Below are 22,787 nucleotides of genomic sequence, written 5' to 3' on the forward strand. Positions count from 1 at the left end.
TTTGGACGTGACGTCATTTCCCGCCGCAACCGGGAGGCCCCAGGCCGTAGCAACCGAGCTAGGCCCAATCGAACCGAACTAGGTGAGGTCGCGCCGGCCGGGTTATTGAGAGTCAAAAAGTCTGGAGGAGCCCCGGAGTGGGAGATTGGAGCGAATAGGGGTAGAGCGGGGGCTCGCGGTGAATGATAGCGGCAGCGGACCCTCAGGCCCACTTGTACTATTCTTCTATCTCTATGTTCCGGGCTCCCAGCAGAGTCAACCTGTCTGCTCCTCCGCCCATTCAATCCAGGGTGCTCCAAGGTAACCCCCAGGCCTCTTTCTCCCCAACGGGTTCTGTTCCCTTAGGGGACCACTTGAGGCTTCTCCTTATCTTTCCCCTCATATTCGTCATTGCCTTTCAAGCCCTTCTTCCTCAAGAAATCTTGGTGCTTTTCAAACGTTGATGTGCATACATGTCACCTGGGGACCTTGTTAAATTGCAGGTTCTGATTTAGGAAGTCTGGGATGAGGCGTATGATTCTGCATTTCTTTCTTTTTTTCTTTTTTTTTCTTTTTGCGAGGAAGGCTGGCCCCCAGCTAACATCTGGTGCCATTCTTCTTCTTTTTGCTTGAGGAAGACTGTCGCTGAGCTAACATCTGTGCCAGTCTTCTTCTATTTTGCATGTGGGATGCCACCACAGCATGGCTTGATGACCGGTGTGTAGGTCTGCACGCGGGATCCGGACCTGTGAACCCAGGCCGCCAAAGTGGAGCATGCAGACTTAACCATTACACCACCAGGCCAGCCCAGATTCTGCATTTCTAACAAGCTTTTGGATGATGATCCTCCTGGCCCATGGACCACACTTTAAATGGCATGATTCTGAATAACCTCATCCCATTCTCTTCACCCCTTTATCTGTGGCCTTTCGGTTTATCCTATATTTTGCATATATAACTGGTATAACCTGCTCCACTGGGTGTATCAGTGGAAAACTGGTCCTCCTCCTAATAAAAGATGTAGGTCCCTTTTGTGATTCAGCCTTGCTTGTCCAGCTCCCTGCACAGGCTGGGCCACCATGCCTCTTCAGGACAGGAGAATCCCGCTCTCATTACCTCACTTTGACTCCTTCTTCAGTTTTCTCTCCAACACCCTGCCATTGTGCTCCAGACTACAAGAACCATGCCAGGACAGCCAGGAGAGGAGGGAGTTTCATCATTAGCCACAGACTTGTGTCAAGACCGTCCTCTCCCTGTTTTGTGTTGAGCCTCAGATTACTAACCCAGACTTTTTTCTTAAGTTTTATTTCTGGGTTCTGTGCCAAAGTAACCTTAGTTTAGTGCCAACCCCTGCCCCTATGGCTAGATACTCTGATTCTTGGAATCCCTGGGCTCTTATTGAAAATGAATCCACGTTTTCTCCCTCCCTCTGCCGCTTTCCATTTCAGAGATTTCTGGGAAAGGCAAGAAGTCTAGAGTTAGTCACAAAAAGTTTGATTACACCCTAATCCTTGGACAAAGATTGCTAATTAGTATTATGTATGTCTTAATTGAAAGGGCCGCTCCAATGATCCTTTGGAGACCAGCTTCTCTCAATTAAAAGAAACTGTACTCTGCTACAAATGTATTGCTTTGTAATGTTCTCTTATTGTTTTGTGTGTGTACGTTTTGCTTCCAATAGACTCCACAGAGCAAGGAACTTGTCTCTCTTTCTTTTGTGTTTCATCTCCTTTTCCATTCATTCATTCAGCAAGTATCTATTGAGCACCTGATGTGTTCCAGGTACATGCTAGGAACTGGGGATACATGGATGAATGAGACACACACAGTCCCTGCTCTCATGGAACTTATAGTCTGGCCAAGGAGAATAAGTAATTACAGTAATGAAAAGAAGTGTGAGATGCTATGAGAGTGAATGAGGGATGAGGGAATATTCCTTGAGGATGAGACGTTTTCGCTGCCATTTAAAGAACAGGTTAGAACTGAACCTCAGAGAACAGACCAATAGACCCCATACTGAGAAGCTTAATCAAATGATCAACTTTGTCTCTTTAGGTGATCTCTTGCCACCATTGTGACTGTAAAAACAAATACAAACATAGACACTGAAACCCCTAAAAGAAAGTAACCCAAATCATCCAGAATGAAAATATTTTTATTTTTTGAAAGATGACCCATCGAAATGAAAACACAAAGTTTTATAAGAGGACTCGAAAGTCCCCAGAGAAGACGTTCATGGATCTCAGCTTGAGAAACACAAGTCGAGGAAGGGGCCAATATGTGAAGACTCAGAAATGGGAATGAGCATAGGCTCTCCCCCAAAGTGTGAATGTTGACTGACTCACACTGCTTGGTCTTTCCCAGTTTCCTATCCATTGAGTCTCAGCTCTCTGGGGATAGTCACCAAGGAATCAGGAAGAAGGAGGGAAACAAGCCAGAAGGATTATATCCCCAGACCTGGCTAGAGAACATGGGATCTCAGAGGGTCTGGCCATGTTTGGCTACTCACCTTGCCCTAGCACACAAGGGCATTGTTTTGCCTCCATTAAAGACCTAACCTGATAGCAGAACCCAAGGAGAGGGTCAGGAGCTGGTGTGAGCTAGCGCTTTATTCTATGTTGTCTCCACACACACAGAGCATATGATACTTGCCCTCTAAATGGGTGAACTAATATTCTCTTCCTGTTCATTCAATAATCCTGAGTACTCAGAATTCACAATGAAACATGGAGGTAAATACAGCAATCCCCATCAGTAGTCTAATAAGGGTAAAGAATCGTAGTTAACAAAAGCTCCAGATGCAAGGGCAAAAGTGATAAGTGGCAGGGAAGTTATTACCAGCTAGGGGTAATCTGAAAAAGAGTGCAGAGTGTTGAGCACTGGAGGGTGGCCATAATTTTGATATGCAGAGATTGAAGGGAGTTATTGCAAGTGGAGGAAGCAGCACAAGGCAGGAGTGATAAGGAAAGGAAAGCCACTTTATACCCAGTATTATTCATCTCCAGCTTGTCAATCTCTGCTTTTCCAGAGTATTCCAATACCCATTTGTGCTGCCCTGTCACCAGGCATCAAGCTGGCTGGAAGTTTTTACACCCGCACATTCTCCCGCATTCCATACTCACTACATGGAACCATATGCTGTACTTACTCTCTGCCATTTGCCATCAGCATGGGAGACAAAAATTCTAGCTTTCCAAAGGCTAAATAAATTTCCCCTTCTGTTTAGCTTTGGTGGTTTCTGTGGTTTTTAGTTCTGCTGAAATTTATGTCAAAATTGTTCCTTCCTCCTCTTTGCTCCCAAAGCATTTTCCTCATGCTTTCCTTGTAGGCAGGGTTTTCAGGCAAGATGAAGCAGTGAAAGGCAGCCAATATTTCCAGTGAAATATTTAATGATAAGAGCTGCTCGTTACTGAGCCCTAGCCATGCATTATGACCACAATACCAGGCATTGTGCTAAGAACTCATGTAGATTTCCTCATTTTCTCCTCACACAACTCCATGAGTTACTTATTTAGCCATTCAACAAATCTTTATTGAGAGTTTCCTGTGTGCCAATCACTGTCCTAGGTTCTGGGAATAAGGCAGTGGAAAAAAAGACCTGGATCTCTTGTAGCTTATATTCAAGTAAAGATAATCGGCAGTAAAAATCAATCAATAAAATATGTCAATTTTGTACAACAAGGTGGTATTGGATAAATAAGTATATCAAAAAGGAGAAAAATATGTCAGGCAGTAACGAGTGCTATGAACACAAAGAAGCAGGGTAAGGAAATGGATAGAAAATGCCCCTGGTATGTGCGGTTCTGTTTTTAATTGAGTGATGAGGGAAAGCCTCCTTGTGAAGGTGACATTTGCACAAAGACATAAATGATGTAGGGGAGCAAGCACGCAGGTATCTGAAGGAAGCGTGTCCAGGAAGAGAAAGACAAGTGCCGAAGCCCTGAGGCAGGAAGGAGTTGGATTTTTGTGCTAAATTCATTGTACCTAGAAGAACAGAAAGGGAGCCAGTGCAGGTGGAGCAGAGTAAGCAAAAGAAAGGGTGGGAGGGGATGAAGTCAGGTGGGGAGGAACAAGGCCAGAGAGGCTTTCTGGGCCAAGGTAAGGGTTTTGTTCTGAGTGTGATGGGGAGCCATTAGAGGGTTTGAGTAAGGTGACTGATATCATCTGATAATTTAAAAGATCACTCTGGTTTCTGCATGGTCTGGTTTTCTGAAAGCAGAAAATCCAATTAAGAGGCTAGCCAAGGGACAAGGGTAGCAAGGGAGCTCGGATTAGGGTAGAGGTGAAGACCAAGGGTAGAGTCTGGAGGCCCTCTAATATTTAGGAGTCTGGAAGAGGAGTAGGAGCTGTCAATGAAGACTGAGAAGGAGCAGGAAATAAGGACCTAGCAAATGCTTTCTTTAGTTGGATCCGGAAAGAGTATTTGAAGTGAGGAAAGAATTTGAAGGAGGAGGGAGGGATAACTGTGTCAAATGTTGCTGATGGGTCGAGACCAGGGTTTCTCAACCTTGACACAAATTACATTTAATTACAACATAGTTAAATGAGCATGATGCAGCTTAAGAAACAACATCTTCCTGCCATTGTGGAAACTCCTCCTGTGTCCCTCTCCCATCAGATTTCCCCTTCTGTCTTGGGGTAACCACTATTCTGAATGTTGTACTTTTACCACATAGGGGAGTAGCAAATTAGTTTTTTTCTTCTTCTCCTTCTCAAAGAGGAGCTATGTTATTATAGCATGTTTGTATGATGATGGGAATGTTTCAGTAAAGAGGGGAAAATTGATTATGTGGGAGAGAAGGGGATGATTTCAAAAGCACCATTTTTGAGCAGGTGAGAAGGGATGGGATCCCACTATAGAGATGGGATGGGGGCTGGGAGCAGGTCAGCTTCTCTCCAGTAACAAGGGGAAGACATTGAATAGGATAGAGATGCAGGTAGCCTGGTAGATTTGGGGGTGGGACCATGAGGAAGTTTCTATGTTCTCACCGAAATAGGAAGAAAGGTCATCATCTTCTGAAATTGTGGTCTCAGAATTGGGGAATGTGAACCAACTGGGGAAATGTGGGCTTGCAGGCCATGCTGAGGGCCCACAGGAAGTGAAACCAGTTTGTATGACTGTGTATTTTTCCCTAGACATATTCAGCTGTTGGGTGCATGTGTGGATTTATCCAGGGATAAAATGTGTCTGAGGGAGAGGGGCCAAGAATACAAGGCTGAGAGGCAATTATGGCATTGAACTTGCGATCTACACTAGGTAATGAGGGAAGTGAAAAACTGAGGGGTTCAAATAACAAAGAGGAATGAGAGAGTCAATGGATGGAAGGTCCAGGTGGAGCTTAAGAATTTTTGGAATGGGGATGCTAGGTGAAGGGGGGGGGTGATATGAAAAGACTGAAGAAGTGTTGGAGGGGCAACAGTTATTGTCTGTAAGCAAACTGAAGAAAGGACACAGGGAGAGAGTGGCTGAGGAGGGAGAAAACATGTTAGAAGGAAGGAAGGCACGGAACTGACCAGGGTGCTGGATGGTTATCTATACAGATATTGAAGCCATCAAAAATAATGAAATGATAGAGGTGGTGGTTAGCTAGGTGCTGAATCTTCAAGAGCGGGGAGTGATGGCCCAGAATTGAATCATAGGGGAATCAGAGCTCCCAAGTAGATGTTAGAGGGGCAGAGCCTCTCCTGAAGGATGGAATCTCTGTCGATAGGGATGCAAGAACGAAGGGCATCTTGTTTGGAGGGAGTTGAGGTAAGGTGGGAGGAGAATTAAATTGGAATATGCCTCCTGAGGAAGGAGTCTGGGTGAAGAGGTCTGGGAGAAGTCATTTTCGTTCACTTCTTCCTCTGCCTAATTCCTTTCAATTCAATTGAGTTCAAAGATTGGTAGAAGAGGTTTTTTTTCTGAAGAGGATCTGAAAATCAGAGATAAGCCAGATTTGGCTCCTGCTTTCAAATAGCTCACAAGGTAAGGTGAGTACATCAAGATCTCAGGTGGGAAGAGATGGGAAAAAATGCAGACGATGTGAACAAGGAGTAGGTTTTAGACCCAGATATCTTCCTCCTAAAGAAAGTTGCTCTGTGTGAAGCCACAATTTCTGGCATCTCCCATCCCCCTTGGTGGTCACTAAAGTGCCTCCAAGCCTGTAATTCCCAATCTTGGCTGCCCTTTAGAACGATCTGGGGATGTCTTAAAAAATATTGGTACCTGAGTCCCACCCCCAGAGATTGTAATTTAATTGGTCTAGGATTCGACCTGAGCTTTGGGATTTTTAAATGCTCCCAGATGACTCTCATGTGTAGCCAGGGATGAGAATCATTGCTCCAAGCAACGCCTGCAGGTCTATTTAGAAACCCACTGTTTTAATTCAACCTGTAGGAGAGAGAGATCCCTTCTTGCTGGAGTGAGGGGGTGAACTGATCTGGGCCTTGAAGGATAGATAAATTTTGACCAAGTGGAAAAGCAGATGTGAAGGAGGAAAGAACGTTATGAGCAAAAGCTTAGATGTGGTCTGAAACACAGGACAAGCGGCAATTTGGTTTATAATAGGCAGAGATTGGAGAAAAAGGTCTGCGATTTGAGAACAGCTGGGCAAAGACAGGAGGTGGGAATGATGAGTAATTCAGTTTGGTTGGAGATTAGGTTGAAGAGAGAAAGCTGGATGATTTTAAATTGTAGAAGGGGTTGAAGGCCAGATTAAAATTCTGAAACTAGGGGCTGGCTCTGTGGCCGAGTGGTTAAGTTCGCGCGCTCTGCTGTAGCGGCCCAGGGTTCGGATCCTGGGCGCGGACATGGCACCAATCGTCAGGTCACATTGAGGTGGCGTCCCACATCTCACAACTAGAAGGACCTGCAACTAAAAATATACAACTACGTACAGGGTGGGTATGGGAAGATAAAGCAGAAAAGAAAAAGAAAAGATTGGCAACAGTTGTTAGCTCAGGTGCCAATCTTTTCTTAAAAAACATTTTGTAAATAATTCAGTAAGCAACAGGGAATCTTGAAGGGCTTTTGAGCAGTGGAGTTACATGAAGTGTATTTAGGAAGGATAACCTGACTTGGAGTGGGGAGAGGTGGGAAGTAGGAAGACCTGTTAGGGGAGCTGTTGCAATAATTCTAGATGAGGTCATTTTTCTGGCAAGGGCTGGGGAAAAGTTACACATTCAAAAGATATTGTAATAGTGGAATTGACTCTGCTTGACAGCACACCAAAAGTAAAGGCAGGAGGGAGAGGGAAGAGGCATCACATTTTCAGATAAGGGTGCTGGGAAAATGTTGCCATTAACAGAGATAGGGAAGCAGGTTTTTGGTGGCATGTCATCAATTTGGTTTGGAACATGCTGAGTCGAGAGGACCATGTGGCTGTGTTCCACAGACATCAGAAGAATGTCTGCATATAAATACATTGGTTGGAGAATGTCTTAGTCAACTTGGACTGCTGCAACAGAGTACCATAAACTAGTGGCATATAAAGAACAGATATTTTTTTTTGGAGGAAATATTCTTTTTTGAGGAAACATTTTTTTTTTGAGTTCATAATAGTTTATATCATTGTGAAATTTCAGTTGTACATTATTTCTTGCCTGTCACCACATAGGTGTTTCCCTTCACCCCCTGTGCCCACCTCCCACCCCCCTTCCCCTGGTAACCACCGAACTGTTTTCTTTGTCCATGTGCTTGTTTATATTCCACATATGAGTGAAATTAAACAAGAGATATTTATTTCTCACAGTTATGGAGGCTGAGAAGTCCATGATCAAAGCGCTGGCAGATTCAGTGTCCGGTGAGAGCCACTTCTGGTTCATAGGCAGTCATCATCTAGCTATGTCCTCACATGGTGGAAGGAGCAAGGGAGCTCTCTGGGGGTGTCTTTTATAAGGGCACTAACCCCATTAATGAGTGGATGAATGACATACTTACCTCCCAAAGGCTGCACCATCACACTGGGGATTAGGTTTCAACACACGACTTTGGGGGAAACACAAACATCCAATCTATAGCAGAGAAGCATTTGGTTAGAAATGATGTCTGAGTTTGGAGTAGATGAGATTTTCAAGGGGAAGCCTCAGAGAAGGAAAAAATCCAGAGATAGACACATAAGGGAAGAGTGAAAACAAGGAGGAGAGAGGGAAGGCAGGATGATTGGAGGTGTGTGTAGAGGGAGACGGGGAGGAGATAATATGTCCCTGAACCTGAGGGAGTGGGGAATCCAGGGTCGAGGGACAGACATGGGAGTGTTGGGAGAGGCAGAGTACTGTGAAAATGCCTTTGATTTTGGCTCCTGGTAATTTCTGGTCATGGTTACTATTTGAGAGAGCAGTTTCAGTAGAGTAGGGAATGGAAGCGTATTTCAAAGGGTTGAGAAACAGTGGGTATGAAAAGAAGACACAGACACATCTCTGACAACAATACTCCCTATTTAAGGGGGAAAAAAGTGAGTAGGTGGTGAGGAAGTGGGAGCTGCAAATGTGAGTTCTTTTTTCAACAAGTCTGGTGAGGAAGGCACATTAAGCCTGAACAGTCAGAAGGAGAACACTTGATTTCCATAGCCCATCCCATCCTCATCCCATGTCTCCTACCTCAGTGCATGACTTTCCTTCTAGATTATCAACTCCATGAGATTCAGTGTTCACGTCTGCTGTCTGGAAAGATCTGTCACTAGCTTCCTGCACGGTGTCTGCATGTTGTATGAATGGACAAATTCAGGACAGGACCCTGTCCTGCAGGTGTACAAAACTGAAGATACCAACTCCACTGCTGTGCCACTCCCGCCACCTCCTTAAGAGGCCTCCCAGTTGACCTCAGGGTAGGAGAGGGCAACTACCCCAGTTGGACTTGAGAGGCTATTGACCTTCTCCTTAGGGCTTAGCTGTGGTCTGAAGGTTTGTGTTCCCCCCTAAATTCATATGTTGAAATCCTAATGCAATTTGGTGTTATTAGGAGGTGGGACCTTTGGGAGATGCTTAGGTAATAACAGTTCGGCCTTCATGAACAGGATTAGTATTCTTAGAAAAGAGAGCCCCACAGAATTCCCTAGCCCCTCCCACCATGTGAGCATACAATGAGAAGTCCACAACCCAGAAGAGGGCCCTCATCTGACCATGCTGGCACCCTGATTTCAGACTTACAGTCTGCAGAACTGTGAGAAAAAAATTTCTGTTCTTTATAAGCCACTCACTTGAAGGTAATTTTGTTATACCAGCCAGAATGGACTGAGACAGGCTCCCACAGCTCTCTACTCCCTTTGTTATGGGAGTATTGCAGTATTCTTCGCTATGCAGCATTGGTACAAAACAATAGGTAGGGTTATAATCCAAGTTGTCTGCTACTCTCTGCCCACAGGCATGAACAGCTGTGGGAGTTGGCATCTTTTCCCTGCTGCTGCCACCCTATCCCTGACCAACTTCTTCAGGATGGTCTGCCCTCTTCTTTCCTCCTGATTTCCTGGAGGTCTGGGGATGGATCCCTGGATCTCCTTGTAAATCCTCCCTCTCCAAAGCCCTAAACCTCATCTGGTAGGGAGTGGGAAAGTGGGCTGGGGAAGGAAATCCCCACCAAGAAGGGACCACAAGGTCACAAGGTCTTCCCGGGTAGGATTCCCAGCCCTGCCCTCGCCCCCCCCCCCCCGCACCTCCCCAAACTCCCCCCCTCTTTTGTGTCTGTCTCTCTGGTGTCCTGGGAATCTGTCTCCTCCCACTTTTGTTTCTGTCCGTTTTCTTTTTTTTCCCTGGAAGGGGTGGTGAGGGGAGGTGAAAGAGGGAACCAAAAGAGCAGGGTCTTTGCAAGGCTGCAGTCTTCGGAATTGCGGGTGATAAATCCACTTAGTCTCTTTAATATTGTCTTTCAGAAATTCACACACACTCACACACAGATCAGAACAACGTGGAGACCGCCAAGGGGTGTGGGGAGAGGGCCGGCTCCCTCCCGACATTGGGAGGTCTGTACCCTGGGTTCCCTCCTACCCGGCTGCCCAGGGGTTGGGATAAGTGGGAGTATTTACAGAGAACGGGGACGTAATCTTCATCCCAAGGTGAAGGGTCTTAAACTCGGAACCTCCCAAATCTCATTCTTAAAAAGCACAAAAGTAGATAGAGGTTCCGGGATTAGCAAGAAAATAGGCGGAGACCCTGGTGGAGGAGAGACAAAACTGTACTAGCAAAAAGTGGAGTGAGCGTGGGGTCCTGGCTACCCCGGGCCTCGGCCCCCGCGCCGGGAGAAGGGGAGGAGTTTGTCGGTCTGGGGGCGAGGCTTGGCGCCACAAACCCAATCACCGGACTGAATCACCCCGCGGGGAAGAAAAGAAGGCGGAGCCTGCCGACCTGGCGGCGGGGTTTTGTCAGAGCCGGGGCTGAGCCTACAGAGGAGGCGGGGCTTTAGGGAACAGTCTCCAGGCTGCGGAGCAGAGACCCAAGGAGCTCGACTGGGGGTGCTGCTTTTAGAGAGGGTGGGGGTCTGGGGCAACTGAGGGCCCCGCATTTGGCGGGGATCCCGGGAAGCGGCGTCCCTGGGGGTGTGGGCTTCTTCGGGGTTCCTGAGGAACTGGATTCGGAGCGTGCCCGCAAGGCGAGAGGTTCCATGGAGGCCAAGTTTAGGATTTATGGAAGTCCGGTGGCCCCAAAGGCGGCTGTGCAAGGCGCCCATTGGATCCACGGCGTGACTGCAGAACGCACTTGGGAGGTTAAGGGGCGCAGGGTGGGGCCGGGCCGGGGGCGTCCTTACGGATCCCAGTAGTTCTCGTGGTGCTGAGCGGCAATGATGATGACTACGGTGAGGATGGTACAGAGCACCATGGCTGCGATGCCCACCGCCAGGGAGATGAAGGAGAAGTTCCGGGCCTCGCGTGAGGCGATCTCGGCCGATACCATGTCTCCGCGGGCCAAGGCCGTGCGCACCTGCGGGGCAGGGGTGGAGGAAAGCGGATCAGAGAGCTGCTGCCTCGCCCGCACACCTCAGCCTCCGCCTAAGATGCTCCCTAGAACGCCCAGCACTCCCTGGGAATACGAAAAATCGAGTGAGCCCTCCTCCCCATACACCGCCCCCTCCCCCCATCCTCACCTGCACTGCCTTGAAGATGGCGATGATGCCGGTAGGCCAGAAGCAGCAGATGGTGGTCAGCACCGCGATGGGCATGTAGTCGTGCGGCGGGCGCCTCGGCTCCAGCAGGGCCAGCCCTGGACCCTGAGGTGGCGGGGGGAGCGTGGAGGTTACTCCCGTTCCCCCAGGGGTCCCACCTGCGTAGGGCTGTGGAAGGAAGGTTGTAGGGAGAGGATGTCACTCACCCTCTCTGAGCCCACCACCATTCTGCGTCTGGCAGAGCAGTTTTTAAAGCACAAATCTTATGCGTTGCTTCTCAAAGAACCTGATCATCCACTACCCTTCCAGGACACCCATAAATTCCACGTGGGTCCCTCTCCTGCCTTCATTGCTGTCGCTAACCCTATATTCTTGGGGATCTCCATACTCCCTCCCCCAAGGTATGGCCCCACCAGCGCTGCCCTGGCCTTACTTCAGACCTGGTTTCTTCTCTCCAGATATCTATCTGGCCTCTCGCTCACTCAGACCCGGGTTTCTTCTCCCTCATCCTCCTTGGTTCCTAGGTTTCATTTCTCCCCCTTCCTCCAGGCTGTTTCTTTCTTTCTAACCTCTGGACATCTAGGCTCTGTTCCCCTTCCCAGGCCCTGATCTCTGACCCCAACTGACCACCAAACGCCCCAACCCTCCACTCCCAGGCTTTTCCTTAGTCGCTCCTCTGTCTAGGCTTTGGCCCTAGAACAGGGCGTGGTTTCTGTTTCTCTATCCCACCAGCCCTCAATGTGTCCCCAGTTCCCGGTCCTGTTCCATTGTGCCCCCACCCCCTCCTCCCAGGCCCCTGATTGCCCCGTACTCACCGTGCCCACCGGGTAGACTGGCACGTAGGCAGTGCAAGGCTGCAGCTGTAAGGGGTAGCCGGGGGCAACGTAGCCCCCTAGCGGCAGCGTGCCCACCGCCCCCGTATGCGTGGGCACCACGAAGCCTGGGGCCTGGGCAGTGTGAGCGGGCGCCGGCGGGGGCGGGGCGGCGGCGGCAGGCGGCGGCGGGGGCAGTGGGCCCTCGAAGCGAGTCTCCTGCAGGTAAGGGTCGGGTGGCATGCGGGGCAAGGTAGCGCAGCCCGGTGGGGGAGCCCCGGCTGCTGAGCCTGGAGGGGCATGGTGTGGGGGCCGCGGCAGAGTGGCAGAGGATGAGGGACCGCGCTGAGCGGTTGCCGCGGAAGAAGCCAGGCCCCCTGCTCCTAAGCGCGGAAGGGTGGCCGTGCCAGACTGGTGGTAGTGGTGGTGGTGATGATGGTGCGAAGAGGCGGCTGCCTGTGGGGGTGGGGCAGGGGGTTCGGCCGGGGGCTGGGGGGCATTGTAGGGTGGTGGAGAGGTATGAGGGACTGAGTCCGGGAGGCCTGGAGGCGGTGAGCAGAGGCGAAGGTATGGGGAGAGAAGACAGACAGAGATGAGATAAGGAGGGGTAGGGGGAGACACAGGGTCAGGGATGGAGACAGTCAGGGGAAATGGGTGAGAAATCATGTCTCATTCTTGGGGCAGGAGAGGGGTTGTATCTAGGCCATCTGTCCCCCCCCTTTCTTCCTTTCAATCTAGTTTTGAGGTCACAACTCTCCTCTGCTCCTCTCCCTTCTTCAGCAAGGTGCACACAGCTTTCACCTGCAGACCCAATCTCCCACTTCCTTGGTTTTTGGCTGCCTTTGGACTTGCCTATCTGAGCTGCTCCTGTGTGTGCACATGTGTACACATGCAACACTATGTTAACATGTGCTCAGTCCGACAGTTGTATAAACATATGTAGGATGACATGTTCCACTCTGCCGTTCCTTCAGTGGGGAAGGGATGCCCTAGCCTCTCTGGGAATCTCAGTAACTCTTTTAGGGCTGATAAAGAAGGGTCCTCTGGATTTTACTCCCCTGATAACCCCAATCTGATCATGTCTCCATATTTCCCCACTGTATGTCTCCATGCGAGCCAATGTCATCTGTCCCTCTGTCCCTCCCAGTGATGCTATCCCTGCAGTACCTGGCTGAAGCTAAGCTACTCTTCTACTTCCCTCACCCTCTCAACCTGCCCCCTGCCCTGTTGCTGGCAAGGGGCCGAGGCTGAGACTGGAAGGAGGAAAGGAACAGAAGAGAGGGTTATAGAAAGAGGAGAGGGATTGGGGACGGGGGAGGGGGAACGTTGAGCGCAAGATAGAAAAGGAATGAAACAGAACCACCCGCTTGGGAGGGGTAAGGAAGGGGGTTTGGGCCAAGGGTTGGGGAGAGTCAGAAGACGGTGGAGAGGATGGGAGATTTTGTTGTTATTTTTTACCTGACTTTTCGGATGACATGCCTGCGGTATCGCTGGAACAGGGTCCCTGCAGCCGGAGTCGGGGTCCCCGGCTGGCGCCAGAGTCTGGGTGCGCGGATTGCGCAGCCCAGCCGGCAGCAGCGCAGAGATGGAGAGATGAAGACAGCGGCGGGGGGCGGGGGTAGAGCGGCAAGAGGGGGAGCTTAAAGGGACCGAGGCGAGGGAGGGGGAGCGCTTCAGACGTAACCCCGCTCGGTCTCTCTCCGCTTTGGACTGCGTCTCTCCTCCTCTCACCCCGGCATTCAAGCCCCCAGTTTGGGCTCCCTTGGAGTTGTCATGGAAACAGGGAGGCAAGCAAGACCAGGCAAGGCGGGTGGGACTAAGGGAAGGAAGGCGGGAGAGAGAACTCTCTAGAGTCTTCCCTTCCTAGACTGGCTCTAGCAATGATATGATGGGAGGAAGCGAGCAGGTGCTCAATGCATTCAATATCCCATTTCCCTCCGGATCTGGTTCACCCTAGTCAGGTCTCCCTTCCCTCAGTTTCCCTCACAGTCCCTGTAAGGTCCCAGGATCTTCTCCCAAATCCTTTCCTTAGTTTCCCCCACTTTAGGAGCGATAACTCTGTATGAAAGAGAACCGTGTGCAGAGTTGAGACCTGCGATGGCGTGAAAAGTTCCCAGGGTTATGGCCTCGACCTGTCCCCCTGGCCTGGGGTGAATCGGAGGTAAAGTGGGAGGCTCGGGTCTACAGTAGTTCGGAGGTAGTCGGGCCTGCAGTTGGGGCGGGCGGGTAGGACGGAGAGAAATGAAGAGCTCCAGGGTGAAAGAGCTGAAGAGCTTCGGGAGAAAGAGAGGATGAATCGATTGCTCATTTCAGGCAGCTCGGTTTGGGAATACTGGCTTGGTTCCCCTTTCCCGGTTTGCTTATTGGTTCCTTAGAGTTCCTGGGCCCGTCAGTGTTCAGATGCATTCCTTAAATCCCACCCACCCACCACCCGCGCAGAGACGCAGCCCCACCTCCCTAGTCGACCTTTGGGCTCAGCGATAATTGCAGTCTTTATTTGCTTAGTGCACCCTGGGAGCGCGTAGTTGGGGAGGGGAGGTGAAGACAGGCAGTCTACCGAGACTTACAGAGTTGGGCTTTTTGCAAAAACGCAGTCGGGGAATTATTCCCCTCTCCTTAGTCTAGTACTCCCCCCTGACCCCGTCCCCCAAGGCAGTAGGTCTCCTGGGCTGTCCTTCCCTCCGTGTCCAAGCAGAAACGACTGGGCTGTACAGAGGCCCTCGCCTTGGCCAGTCCCGGGCCCAGAGATTTAAATCACGGTCCTGTACCTGTCGTTCTGGTTTCTAAGGCATTCGTGTGAGCCCTTAACCCTCTACTCCCACGCATCCTCACTCTACACAACTCAGGGCGCAAATTTGTTTTATTGGGAGAGACTTTGACCGGCAAAGACCTAGTGAACAGAGGGTGGGGTTCAGACAAGCTGCGAAATCCTTTTCTCAAGGGAAGCGTCTTTAATGCTAAGTAAAAGCCGTAACCATCTAAGTATCGGATAGGCGTCGCAGGCGGAGAGATGCGGGACGCCGGGAGCTCGGAAGTCTGGTGGGAGGGTCTGGGTCGGGAGCCGCCCACAAGGAGTTCCCTGCTAAGTGCCGGATGATGGGGTCGCCGAGGTCTAAAGCCTGGTCATAACCAAGCGAGTGTGAGTCAACGCTGCCCCGGGCGCCCTCCGCCTCTTGGGGCTGGGTAGTCTAGGAGGAACAGAGTAAAGCAGGGCAGGAGAAACTGGGCCAGGCTGCGCTTTTAGCTCGAGGGACCTCAAGGACTCTCTGCGTCTCTAGAGACAAGGACACTACAAGTACTTCAGAATGAAGAGTTGTAAGACGTCGACCTGGGGCAGGCGGGCGGGCAGGGGGTGGGGGTGGGGTCCGCCCGGGCTGGTTTCAGCCCTCCTCCCGCGGACGAGATGCGGGGGATGCCTTTTCTCAGTCTATCCCCCAGCGCCTTCCTGGAGAACTTCATGTTCCTCTGCGGAGACGGACTCCTGACTTGGGAAGTGGGGCGAATCAAGGCAGGGAAGTCGGACCCTTGGGTCGCTGGTGCAGTAGGGCCTGGAGAGGCCTTCTCTCGATTCCCAGGATATGTTTGCTACTTCTTCCTCTCCCCATCGGTCTAAATGGATCGCTCCGCCTACCTCCTCCCCCCGCTCCTAGGGCGCAGTGGACTGTTCCATTGCCCCTCCGGTCCCGGGCCTGCGTTGGGGGGGACGCAGGCACTGTTGCCAGGGAAAGCCCCGGACGTGACGGCTAAGCGCGACCCCGAGCAGCCTCCCCTCTCCCATCCGTCATTCCCCTGCGCGCACTGTCCTCACACCCTCCCCCTCCCCCCCGTGGGTTCCAGACTAGGGAGCAGTAAACAGCTGGCGGAGCGAGGCTCGCGGACGCAGGCCAGGTGGGAGTTTGCACTCTCCGGGGGGTGTGCGTTGCTGCTCAGGGGTCTTTCTGGCAAAACCCCAGGTCGTGGATGGCTAGGATGATGCTTTAGGAAGATCCCGGGCCTAGGGACCGAGTCCCTGCTGAGTTGGGGGCGGGGCTTCGGGTTCACGTAGGTGCGTCTGCGTGGTAGGGGTGTGTGTTTATGGAGAGAGGACTGGAGTAAGTTAAAAGTAGGTTATTTTGTGACAGGTGCCGGGTGTGGGCATGGGCGGGGAAAGCTTGATTGCCGGGTGTCTGTTCCGAGGGGAAGGGGTATTGTCATTTCTCTCACAGGCCCTCATCGCCCCCTTCTCAGGCGGGAGCATGCTGGGGCTCCGGGGGCCGCAGCTACCCCCGGCAGGGATCCTGCTCCTGTTGCCATTCCTGCTGCTGCTGCCGCCCGCAGCCCCCGCGCCCCATCGGGCTTCCTACAAGCCGGTCATCGTGGTGCACGGGCTTTTTGACAGCTCGTATAGCTTCCGCCACCTGCTGGAATACATCAATGAGGTCTGGCAGAGGACACTCAGTTGTGGGGCGTTGGAGGCGTCAACAGTGGCTGGGAGGGAGAATGCGGAACTGAAAGACGCTCCTGTGGGCCTGCCTAGTTCTTCTGGGAGCTGGTGGTGGCATGGGGAGAGCTGGGGGACGAGATCCCTGGTTCTAGCAGGGCACAATAGGCATGTGGGCGCTGGCCAGGGGGTGTGTGAAGGGGCTTCATAGTCCATCCCCGTTGCAGCATTGCCCCCTTCCCACAGACACACCCCGGGACTGTGGTGACAGTGCTCGATCTCTTCGATGGGAGAGAGAGCTTGCGGCCCCTGTGGGAACAGGTGCAAGGGTTCGGAGAGGCTGTGGCCCCCATCATGGCACAGGCCCCTCAAGGGGTGCATCTCATCTGCTATTCGCAGGGTAGGCACTCCCCTCCCCCCGCCCAGCTCCTAAGCCCTGTCTGAGGCTTGATCCTTATCTGGGGGACACTTCCTAGTGTCCTCTTTTTCTGAACCACATTGCTCCAGCCAGAGCCTTGGTACCTGAGCCCTCCTTTTCTGACTTCCCTCAGCACCAGGTCTTGACCGTGTGTTCCTGAATGGGTGGGAGTCTCCCTGTACTGCTGCCCCTTCTTTCCCCATTACTCATGGTTCTTGGACATGAGGGATAGGGGGGTAGTAAAAAGCACCCTAGAGTTAGAGTCAGAAGACCCAGAATCTATTCTGGTTCTGTCACTTACATGATGTGGGACCGTTTGCCACAGGATGAGCCTGTGTTCTCTGGACCTCCGTCTCCTTTATGTACATTGTGGTAGTGGAGGGCAGAGTAGGGAGGCTGTTGGCCTGGTTGTCCCTAAGTCCCTGCCCAATGTGGTGTCCTGCCTACAGGGGGCCTGGTGTGCCGAGCACTGCTCTCTGTGATGGATGAGCACAATGTGGATTCTTTCATCTCTCTCTCCTCTCCACAGATGGGACAGTATGGAGGTGAGTGGGCATTGTGGGCTCCATAGGGCACCCTGAATTTTGGGGGCACAAGGGTTTGGGGCCACTTGGCACTGCTGTTCTTTTGCCAGACACGGACTATTTGAAGTGGCTGTTCCCTACCTCCATGAGGTCTAACCTCTACCGGATCTGCTATAGCCCCTGGGGCCAGGGATTCTCCATCTGCAACTACTGGCATGGTGAGTAGGGGGTGCCAAACTGGGACCTCCATGGAGAGGGCACCCTGGATGGCAGGGCCTGCTATCTCCCCCTCGCATAGCTAACAGCAGTGATAATGATGATAACTTAGATTTATTGAGCACTTACTGTGTGAACAGGCACTGTTTAAAATGCTTTATGTGTATCACCTACTGCCTCAGAGAGTATAGTCTGGTGCAGGGGTCGGCAAACTTCTTCTTTAAAGGACCAAATAGTAAATATTTTTGGTTTTGCAGGCCATATAGTCTTTGTCCACAACTACTCGATTCTGCTACACTGTGTGAAAACAGCCATACACCATATGGAAATGAACAAGTGTGTCTTTGTTCCAATAAAACTTTATTTACAGAAGCAAGCAGTGGGCTGGATCTGGCTCATGAGTCATAGTTTGCAAATGCCTAGGGTAGTTTTTAAGACCATGGATGCTGGGCCCAGGCTACATGGATTGGAAACCTGACCATGCTGGGTGACTTTGGGTGTTACTTAACCTTTCTGTGACTCAGTTTTCCTCATCTGTAAAATAATAATACAGTATTTACCTAATAGGGTGGTTGTGTGGATTAAATAAATGAATGTAATGTACTTTGAACAGTACCTGGCTCATAGTAGGTGCTAGATAAAGGTGTTTGCTGTCATGTTTACAGTTATTATTGCTACTATTATATTGCTGTGCACCTTGTCTATTACTGTAGCCTCCTGATTGGTCTTCTAGCCTCTGGTCTTGCCTCCTCTTCCTGCTCCTCTGACTATCTTTCTAACTGCTGTTTGTACCCAGACCCCCACCACGATGACTTGTACCTCAATGCCAGCAGCTTCCTGGCCCTGATCAACGGGGAAAGAGACCATCCCAATGCCACTGGTGAGACCCCAGGCTCCCATTTTCTGCTTCTCTGACCCCCTGTGTTCCCCTCTCCAACCTGGCCTGACTCAGGCTCTCTTTTTTCCAACCTGCAGCATGGAGGAAGAACTTTCTTCGTGTGGGCCGCCTGGTGCTGATTGGAGGCCCTGATGATGGTGTTATTACCCCCTGGCAGTCCAGGTAATAAAGGACTGTGGCCTGAAGATTGGCTTAGAATACCCCTTAACCACCACCATTAATTTCATGGCTAAAACTGACCTGTTCAGTTAATGCCCCCCACCCTCCATTTATCCTGTCACTCAAGACCAAAACCTGCGAGTCATCCCCTAACCCCTAGCCAGTCACTAGGTCCTGCTGACTCTGCTTTCTCTGCATCCCTACCAGCCCTGTTTTGTAAAAACTTTTAACTTTGAAGTAATTAGAGATTCATAAGAAGTTGCAAAGTTAGTTTAGAAGTCCTGTGTATCCTCTGTCCAATTTCCCTCAGTGGTTGCATCCTATGTATCTATAGCAAAACCAGGAAACTGACATGGGTCTAATATGTGTGTATAGTTTCTTGCCATTTTATTACATTTCCTGCCATCTTATTTACTTACCTGTACTACTGTAATAGCCTCCACCCTCATCCCCTCTATCCTATTCCTCAGGGAGATCCATGGCTGTATGGCAATATGTGCATGCCTCTGTTACAGATCATCATGAATGATCTGAAATGCCACCTGATCTACTTTAGTCACTCAGCAAATACTCTTTGAGCACTATGTGCCCAGGCACTGTTCTGGGCCATGGGGATGCAGCAGTAAATGAAAGAGAAGTCCCTGCTGTTATGTAGCTTACATTCTCTTAGGGGAGACAGATAATAAATGTAAATATATATATGTCAGGTGGTGATAAAATAAGGCAGGGAAGGGATTAGAGGATGAATGGAGCCTCTTTTAGATATAGAAGAGCAGTCCTTCTGGAAGAGTTGCCCTTTGTGCAGAAACTGAAGGAATGAGGGAAGGAGTTGTGCAACAATCTAGGGGAAGAATGACCCAGGGAGAAGGAGTAGCACCAGCAAAGGCCCTGGGGCAGGTATGAGGAATAAGAAGGTCATTGTGGCTAGAGCACAGGGACGTGGTGAGAGGGTAGGAGAGGAGGGGAAAGAGGTAGCAGGGAGCCAGTCATGTTAAGCCTTTGTATGGCACAGTAAGATCCTTGATTTTTTTTTTTTTTTCTAAATATGGGTAACATAAAATTTACCTTTTTTTTTTTAAGGTATACTTTTTGGTGAGGAAGATTGACCCTGAGCTAACATCTGTTGTCAATCTTCCTCTTTTTCTTTTTTTCCCCCTCTCCAAAGCCCCAGCACATAGTTGTATATCTTAGTTGTAAGTCATTCTAGTTCTTCTGTGTGGGATGCTGCCACAATATGGCTTGATGAGCAGTGTATAGGTCCATGCCCAGGATCCGAACTGGCAAACCCCGGGCTGCTGAAGCAGAGCATGCGAACTTAACCACTTGGCCATGGGGTCAGCCCCCAAATTTATCATTTTTAAATGTACAGTTCAGTGGTGTTAAGTACATTCACATTGTTGTGCAACCATCACCACCAACCATCTCCAGAACTTTTTTTTTCTTCCCAAACTGAAATTCCACAACTGTTAAATGATAACTCCTCATCCTTGCCTTCCCCCACCCCTGGCAACCATGGCCCTTAATTCTTCTGAGTGAGATGGGAAGGCATTGGAGGGTTTTGAGTGAAGGAGTAACACCCATTATGTAGTAAGGGATGGGATTTATTTATATTATCTCATTTCATATTTACAACAACCCTGTGAAGATAGTAATAGCTCACAGTTACAGAGCACCTTTTATATATCAAGGCACTATTCTAAGTACTTTTCAAATAGAGCTCATTTAATTGTCACAACAACCCTATGGGGTAATTATGATTATCCTCATTTGACATATAAGGAAACTTACATGCAAAGAGATTAAATAACTTGCCTACATTCATAGAGTTAGTAAGTGGTGGTCAGGCTATCTGACTTAACCACAATATTTTACTTCCTCTCTACAAAGGAGGTATTCTTATATGGGACAAAGATGATATGTAACATGCTCAAATGCACACAGTGGGGAGAGTGCATGGCAGAGCTGGAGTTCAAATCCAGGTCTATGTGCCCCTGTTGCTTCCTCCACCTTGTGAAATCCAGCCCCTCAACATGGCCTGCAGGCCTCCAACCCAGCTCCCCCATGTACCCAGTCATGCCTCACCTCTGCCTTCGCTCTTGCTGTTCCATTTGCCTGAGTCAGCCTTGCCTTGTCCTAGTCATTGCTGGGAAGCCTTTCTTGATGCTCTAAAACTAGCACAGTGGTCTGTCTTTGCTCCTATTGCCCACTGGACTCAATACTGTTAGCATTTGTTCAGTTATTCATGGCTAGCATGCCAGTTAAATATTTTTAATTAAAAAATTTTTAAGAACTTTTCATTTTGAAATAATTTCATACTTAAGAAGTTACCAAAGTAGTACAAAGCAATCTTGTATACTCTTTACCTAGATTTCCCAAATGTTAACATTTTACCATGTTTATGTTAGCATCCTTGTTCTCTCTCCATCTCTCTCTCTATATATGTAGAGAGAGAGAGTATGTATATGTGTGTTTGTGTGTTTGTGTGTGTGTGATCCATTTGAGCATAGGTTGCACATGTGATGTCTCTTTAACCCTAAAACTTCAGTATGTTTATTTCCTATATACAGGACATTCTTTTAGAAATCCACAATATAATTATCAAAATCAGGAAATTAATATTGATACAGTATTCTATAGACCTCATTCAAATTTTTCCAGTTGTCTTTATAGAAAAACAAAATCCAGTGCAAGATCCAACTCAGGATCACATGTGGCATTTAGTTGTCGTGCCTCTTTCGTCTCGTAATCTGGAATACTTCCTTGTCCATGACATTGATATTTTTGAAGTGTATGGGCCAGCTATTTTGTAGAGTGTCCCTCAGTTTGGGTTTGTTGGCTATTTCCTCGTGATTAGATTCAGGTTATGCATTTTTGATGGGAATTCTACAGAAGTGATGCCATATCCTCAGTATATCACCTCCTAAGGTACATGATATCCAGTTAAATATTTTGAGTGTCCACCCTGCTGCCTGTCTCCCCAACAGGCCATGAGTTCTTGAGGACCCTAGCCCACCTTGATTTTCTCCAGCTCTACTGATAACCTCCCCCACCCCTCCAATCTCTTTGTAGCTTCTTTGGTTTCTATGATGCAAATGAGACGGTCTTGGAGATGGAGGAACAACTGGTGAGCCTCCTGGGATTTCTTCCCCTGTCTTCCTGCACTGTCCCACCTCCGGCTGTAACCCTCCCTGCCACTGACCCATGAGCTGAAAGCTTCACCCTGTGGGAAGTGGGCCTGGGGCACCAGCAGGAACTCACTTTTTCTCTCCCTGTGTCTTTCTTCCATGCCCCTTCACCCACCTCGAAGGTTTATCTGCGAGATTCCTTTGGGTTGAAGACTCTCTTGGCCCGTGGGGCCATAGTGAGGTGTCCGATGGCTGGGATCTCCCACACAGCCTGGCACTCCAACCGCACTCTTTATGAGACCTGCATTGAACCTTGGCTCTCCTGAGGATGTCCCCAGGATCCCCCAGGATCTCCCTGGCCCAGAGACCAAGTGGTGGCCTTGGAAAGCAGATGTCAGGCTCTGGTGTGCCTGTGACCACCTCATTGCTCCCACACTGCCCCCACCAACCAGGGCTCCCAGGAACCCCCTCCTCTGCTCCTCCATGAATGACAAATCCTGGTCTCCCCACCTCATATCCTCTCATTTGGGGGTTGCTCCATGCTCTCCTATCTTCCCAAGGCCTAGGTTGGGAAGTGAGAAACCAGGTTTTTAACTTGTGGCTGCTCCTGCTGCTGCTGCTGCTCCTCCGTCTCTGGCTATACAGGAGGAGAACTCAGCCCCTGCCTATCACAGGGGTCTCCTTCCAGGCCACTCAGGACATTTTTAGCTTCTATTCTTCCATGTTCCCTTTTCCTCTGAACTCCCCTGTCGTTAGCCCTCCCAACCCCCAGGAAGGGACTACCCATTTGAGGGGTTCTGAGGCTCCCCTATGGGGACAGTTCCATCCTTGAAGTGTCAGTGTTGGGGAATATCTGTGGCCTGTGAGGCCCATCTCAGGTTTGGGGATCCCCCAGTCCCTATGTTTAGTGTTGGGGTACCCCCTGGGAGCCTAGTTTCTTTGAGGCCCCAGCCCCTCTTTTAGCTAACCTTGAATGGGTGTTACCCCTGTATTTATGGAAATAAAGTTCCATTTCCTCAGTGTGGCTTGGCTCATTTCCAGGTGAGGGGGACCTGGCTCCCCAAGGAGGGTGAGGTTGGAGAGCCTGAGGCCTGGGTACCCGGATGCCTGGTGTGGGGTGGGACCCCCTTGGTGTTTCCGCTCTCTCAATGCCCATTCTGTG

At 50.0% G+C, this 22,787-nt stretch overlaps 2 protein-coding genes across 12 annotated transcripts; one reads left to right on the top strand and one right to left on the bottom strand.

Annotated features, from left to right (window-relative positions):
* Position 1: 1 nt before the first annotated feature.
* On the top strand, positions 2-22,644 carry PPT2 (palmitoyl-protein thioesterase 2). Of its 11 annotated transcripts, none has more exons than XM_070585795.1 (10): positions 14,904-15,180; positions 15,703-15,753; positions 16,093-16,283; positions 16,532-16,685; positions 17,153-17,248; positions 17,338-17,445; positions 18,240-18,323; positions 18,419-18,503; positions 21,570-21,624; positions 21,808-22,644. In XM_070585795.1, the coding sequence occupies exons 3-10, from the start codon at positions 16,101-16,103 to the stop codon at positions 21,949-21,951; spliced, it is 909 nt and encodes a 302-aa protein (XP_070441896.1). In that variant the 5' UTR covers positions 14,904-15,180; positions 15,703-15,753; positions 16,093-16,100; the 3' UTR covers positions 21,952-22,644. The 11 variants fall into 11 exon arrangements, with proteins under 11 accessions (XP_070441903.1, XP_070441898.1, XP_070441899.1 ...); XM_070585801.1 differs by having other exon boundaries at positions 14,922-15,004; XM_070585796.1 differs by having other exon boundaries at positions 14,933-15,180; positions 16,071-16,283.
* PRRT1 (proline rich transmembrane protein 1) lies at positions 9,783-14,247 on the bottom strand. The gene is made up of 4 exons (XM_070585803.1): positions 13,324-14,247; positions 11,869-12,407; positions 11,036-11,221; positions 9,783-10,872 (listed from the first exon to the last, which is right to left on the bottom strand). The coding sequence occupies exons 1-4, from the start codon at positions 13,340-13,342 to the stop codon at positions 10,696-10,698; spliced, it is 921 nt and encodes a 306-aa protein (XP_070441904.1). The 5' UTR covers positions 13,343-14,247; the 3' UTR covers positions 9,783-10,695.
* Positions 22,645-22,787: the final 143 nt, after the last annotated feature.

The sequence above is a fragment of the Equus przewalskii genome, chromosome 19 (genome assembly GCF_037783145.1).
Source record: "Equus przewalskii isolate Varuska chromosome 19, EquPr2, whole genome shotgun sequence".
NCBI classification, from domain to species: Eukaryota; Metazoa; Chordata; class Mammalia; order Perissodactyla; family Equidae; genus Equus; species Equus przewalskii.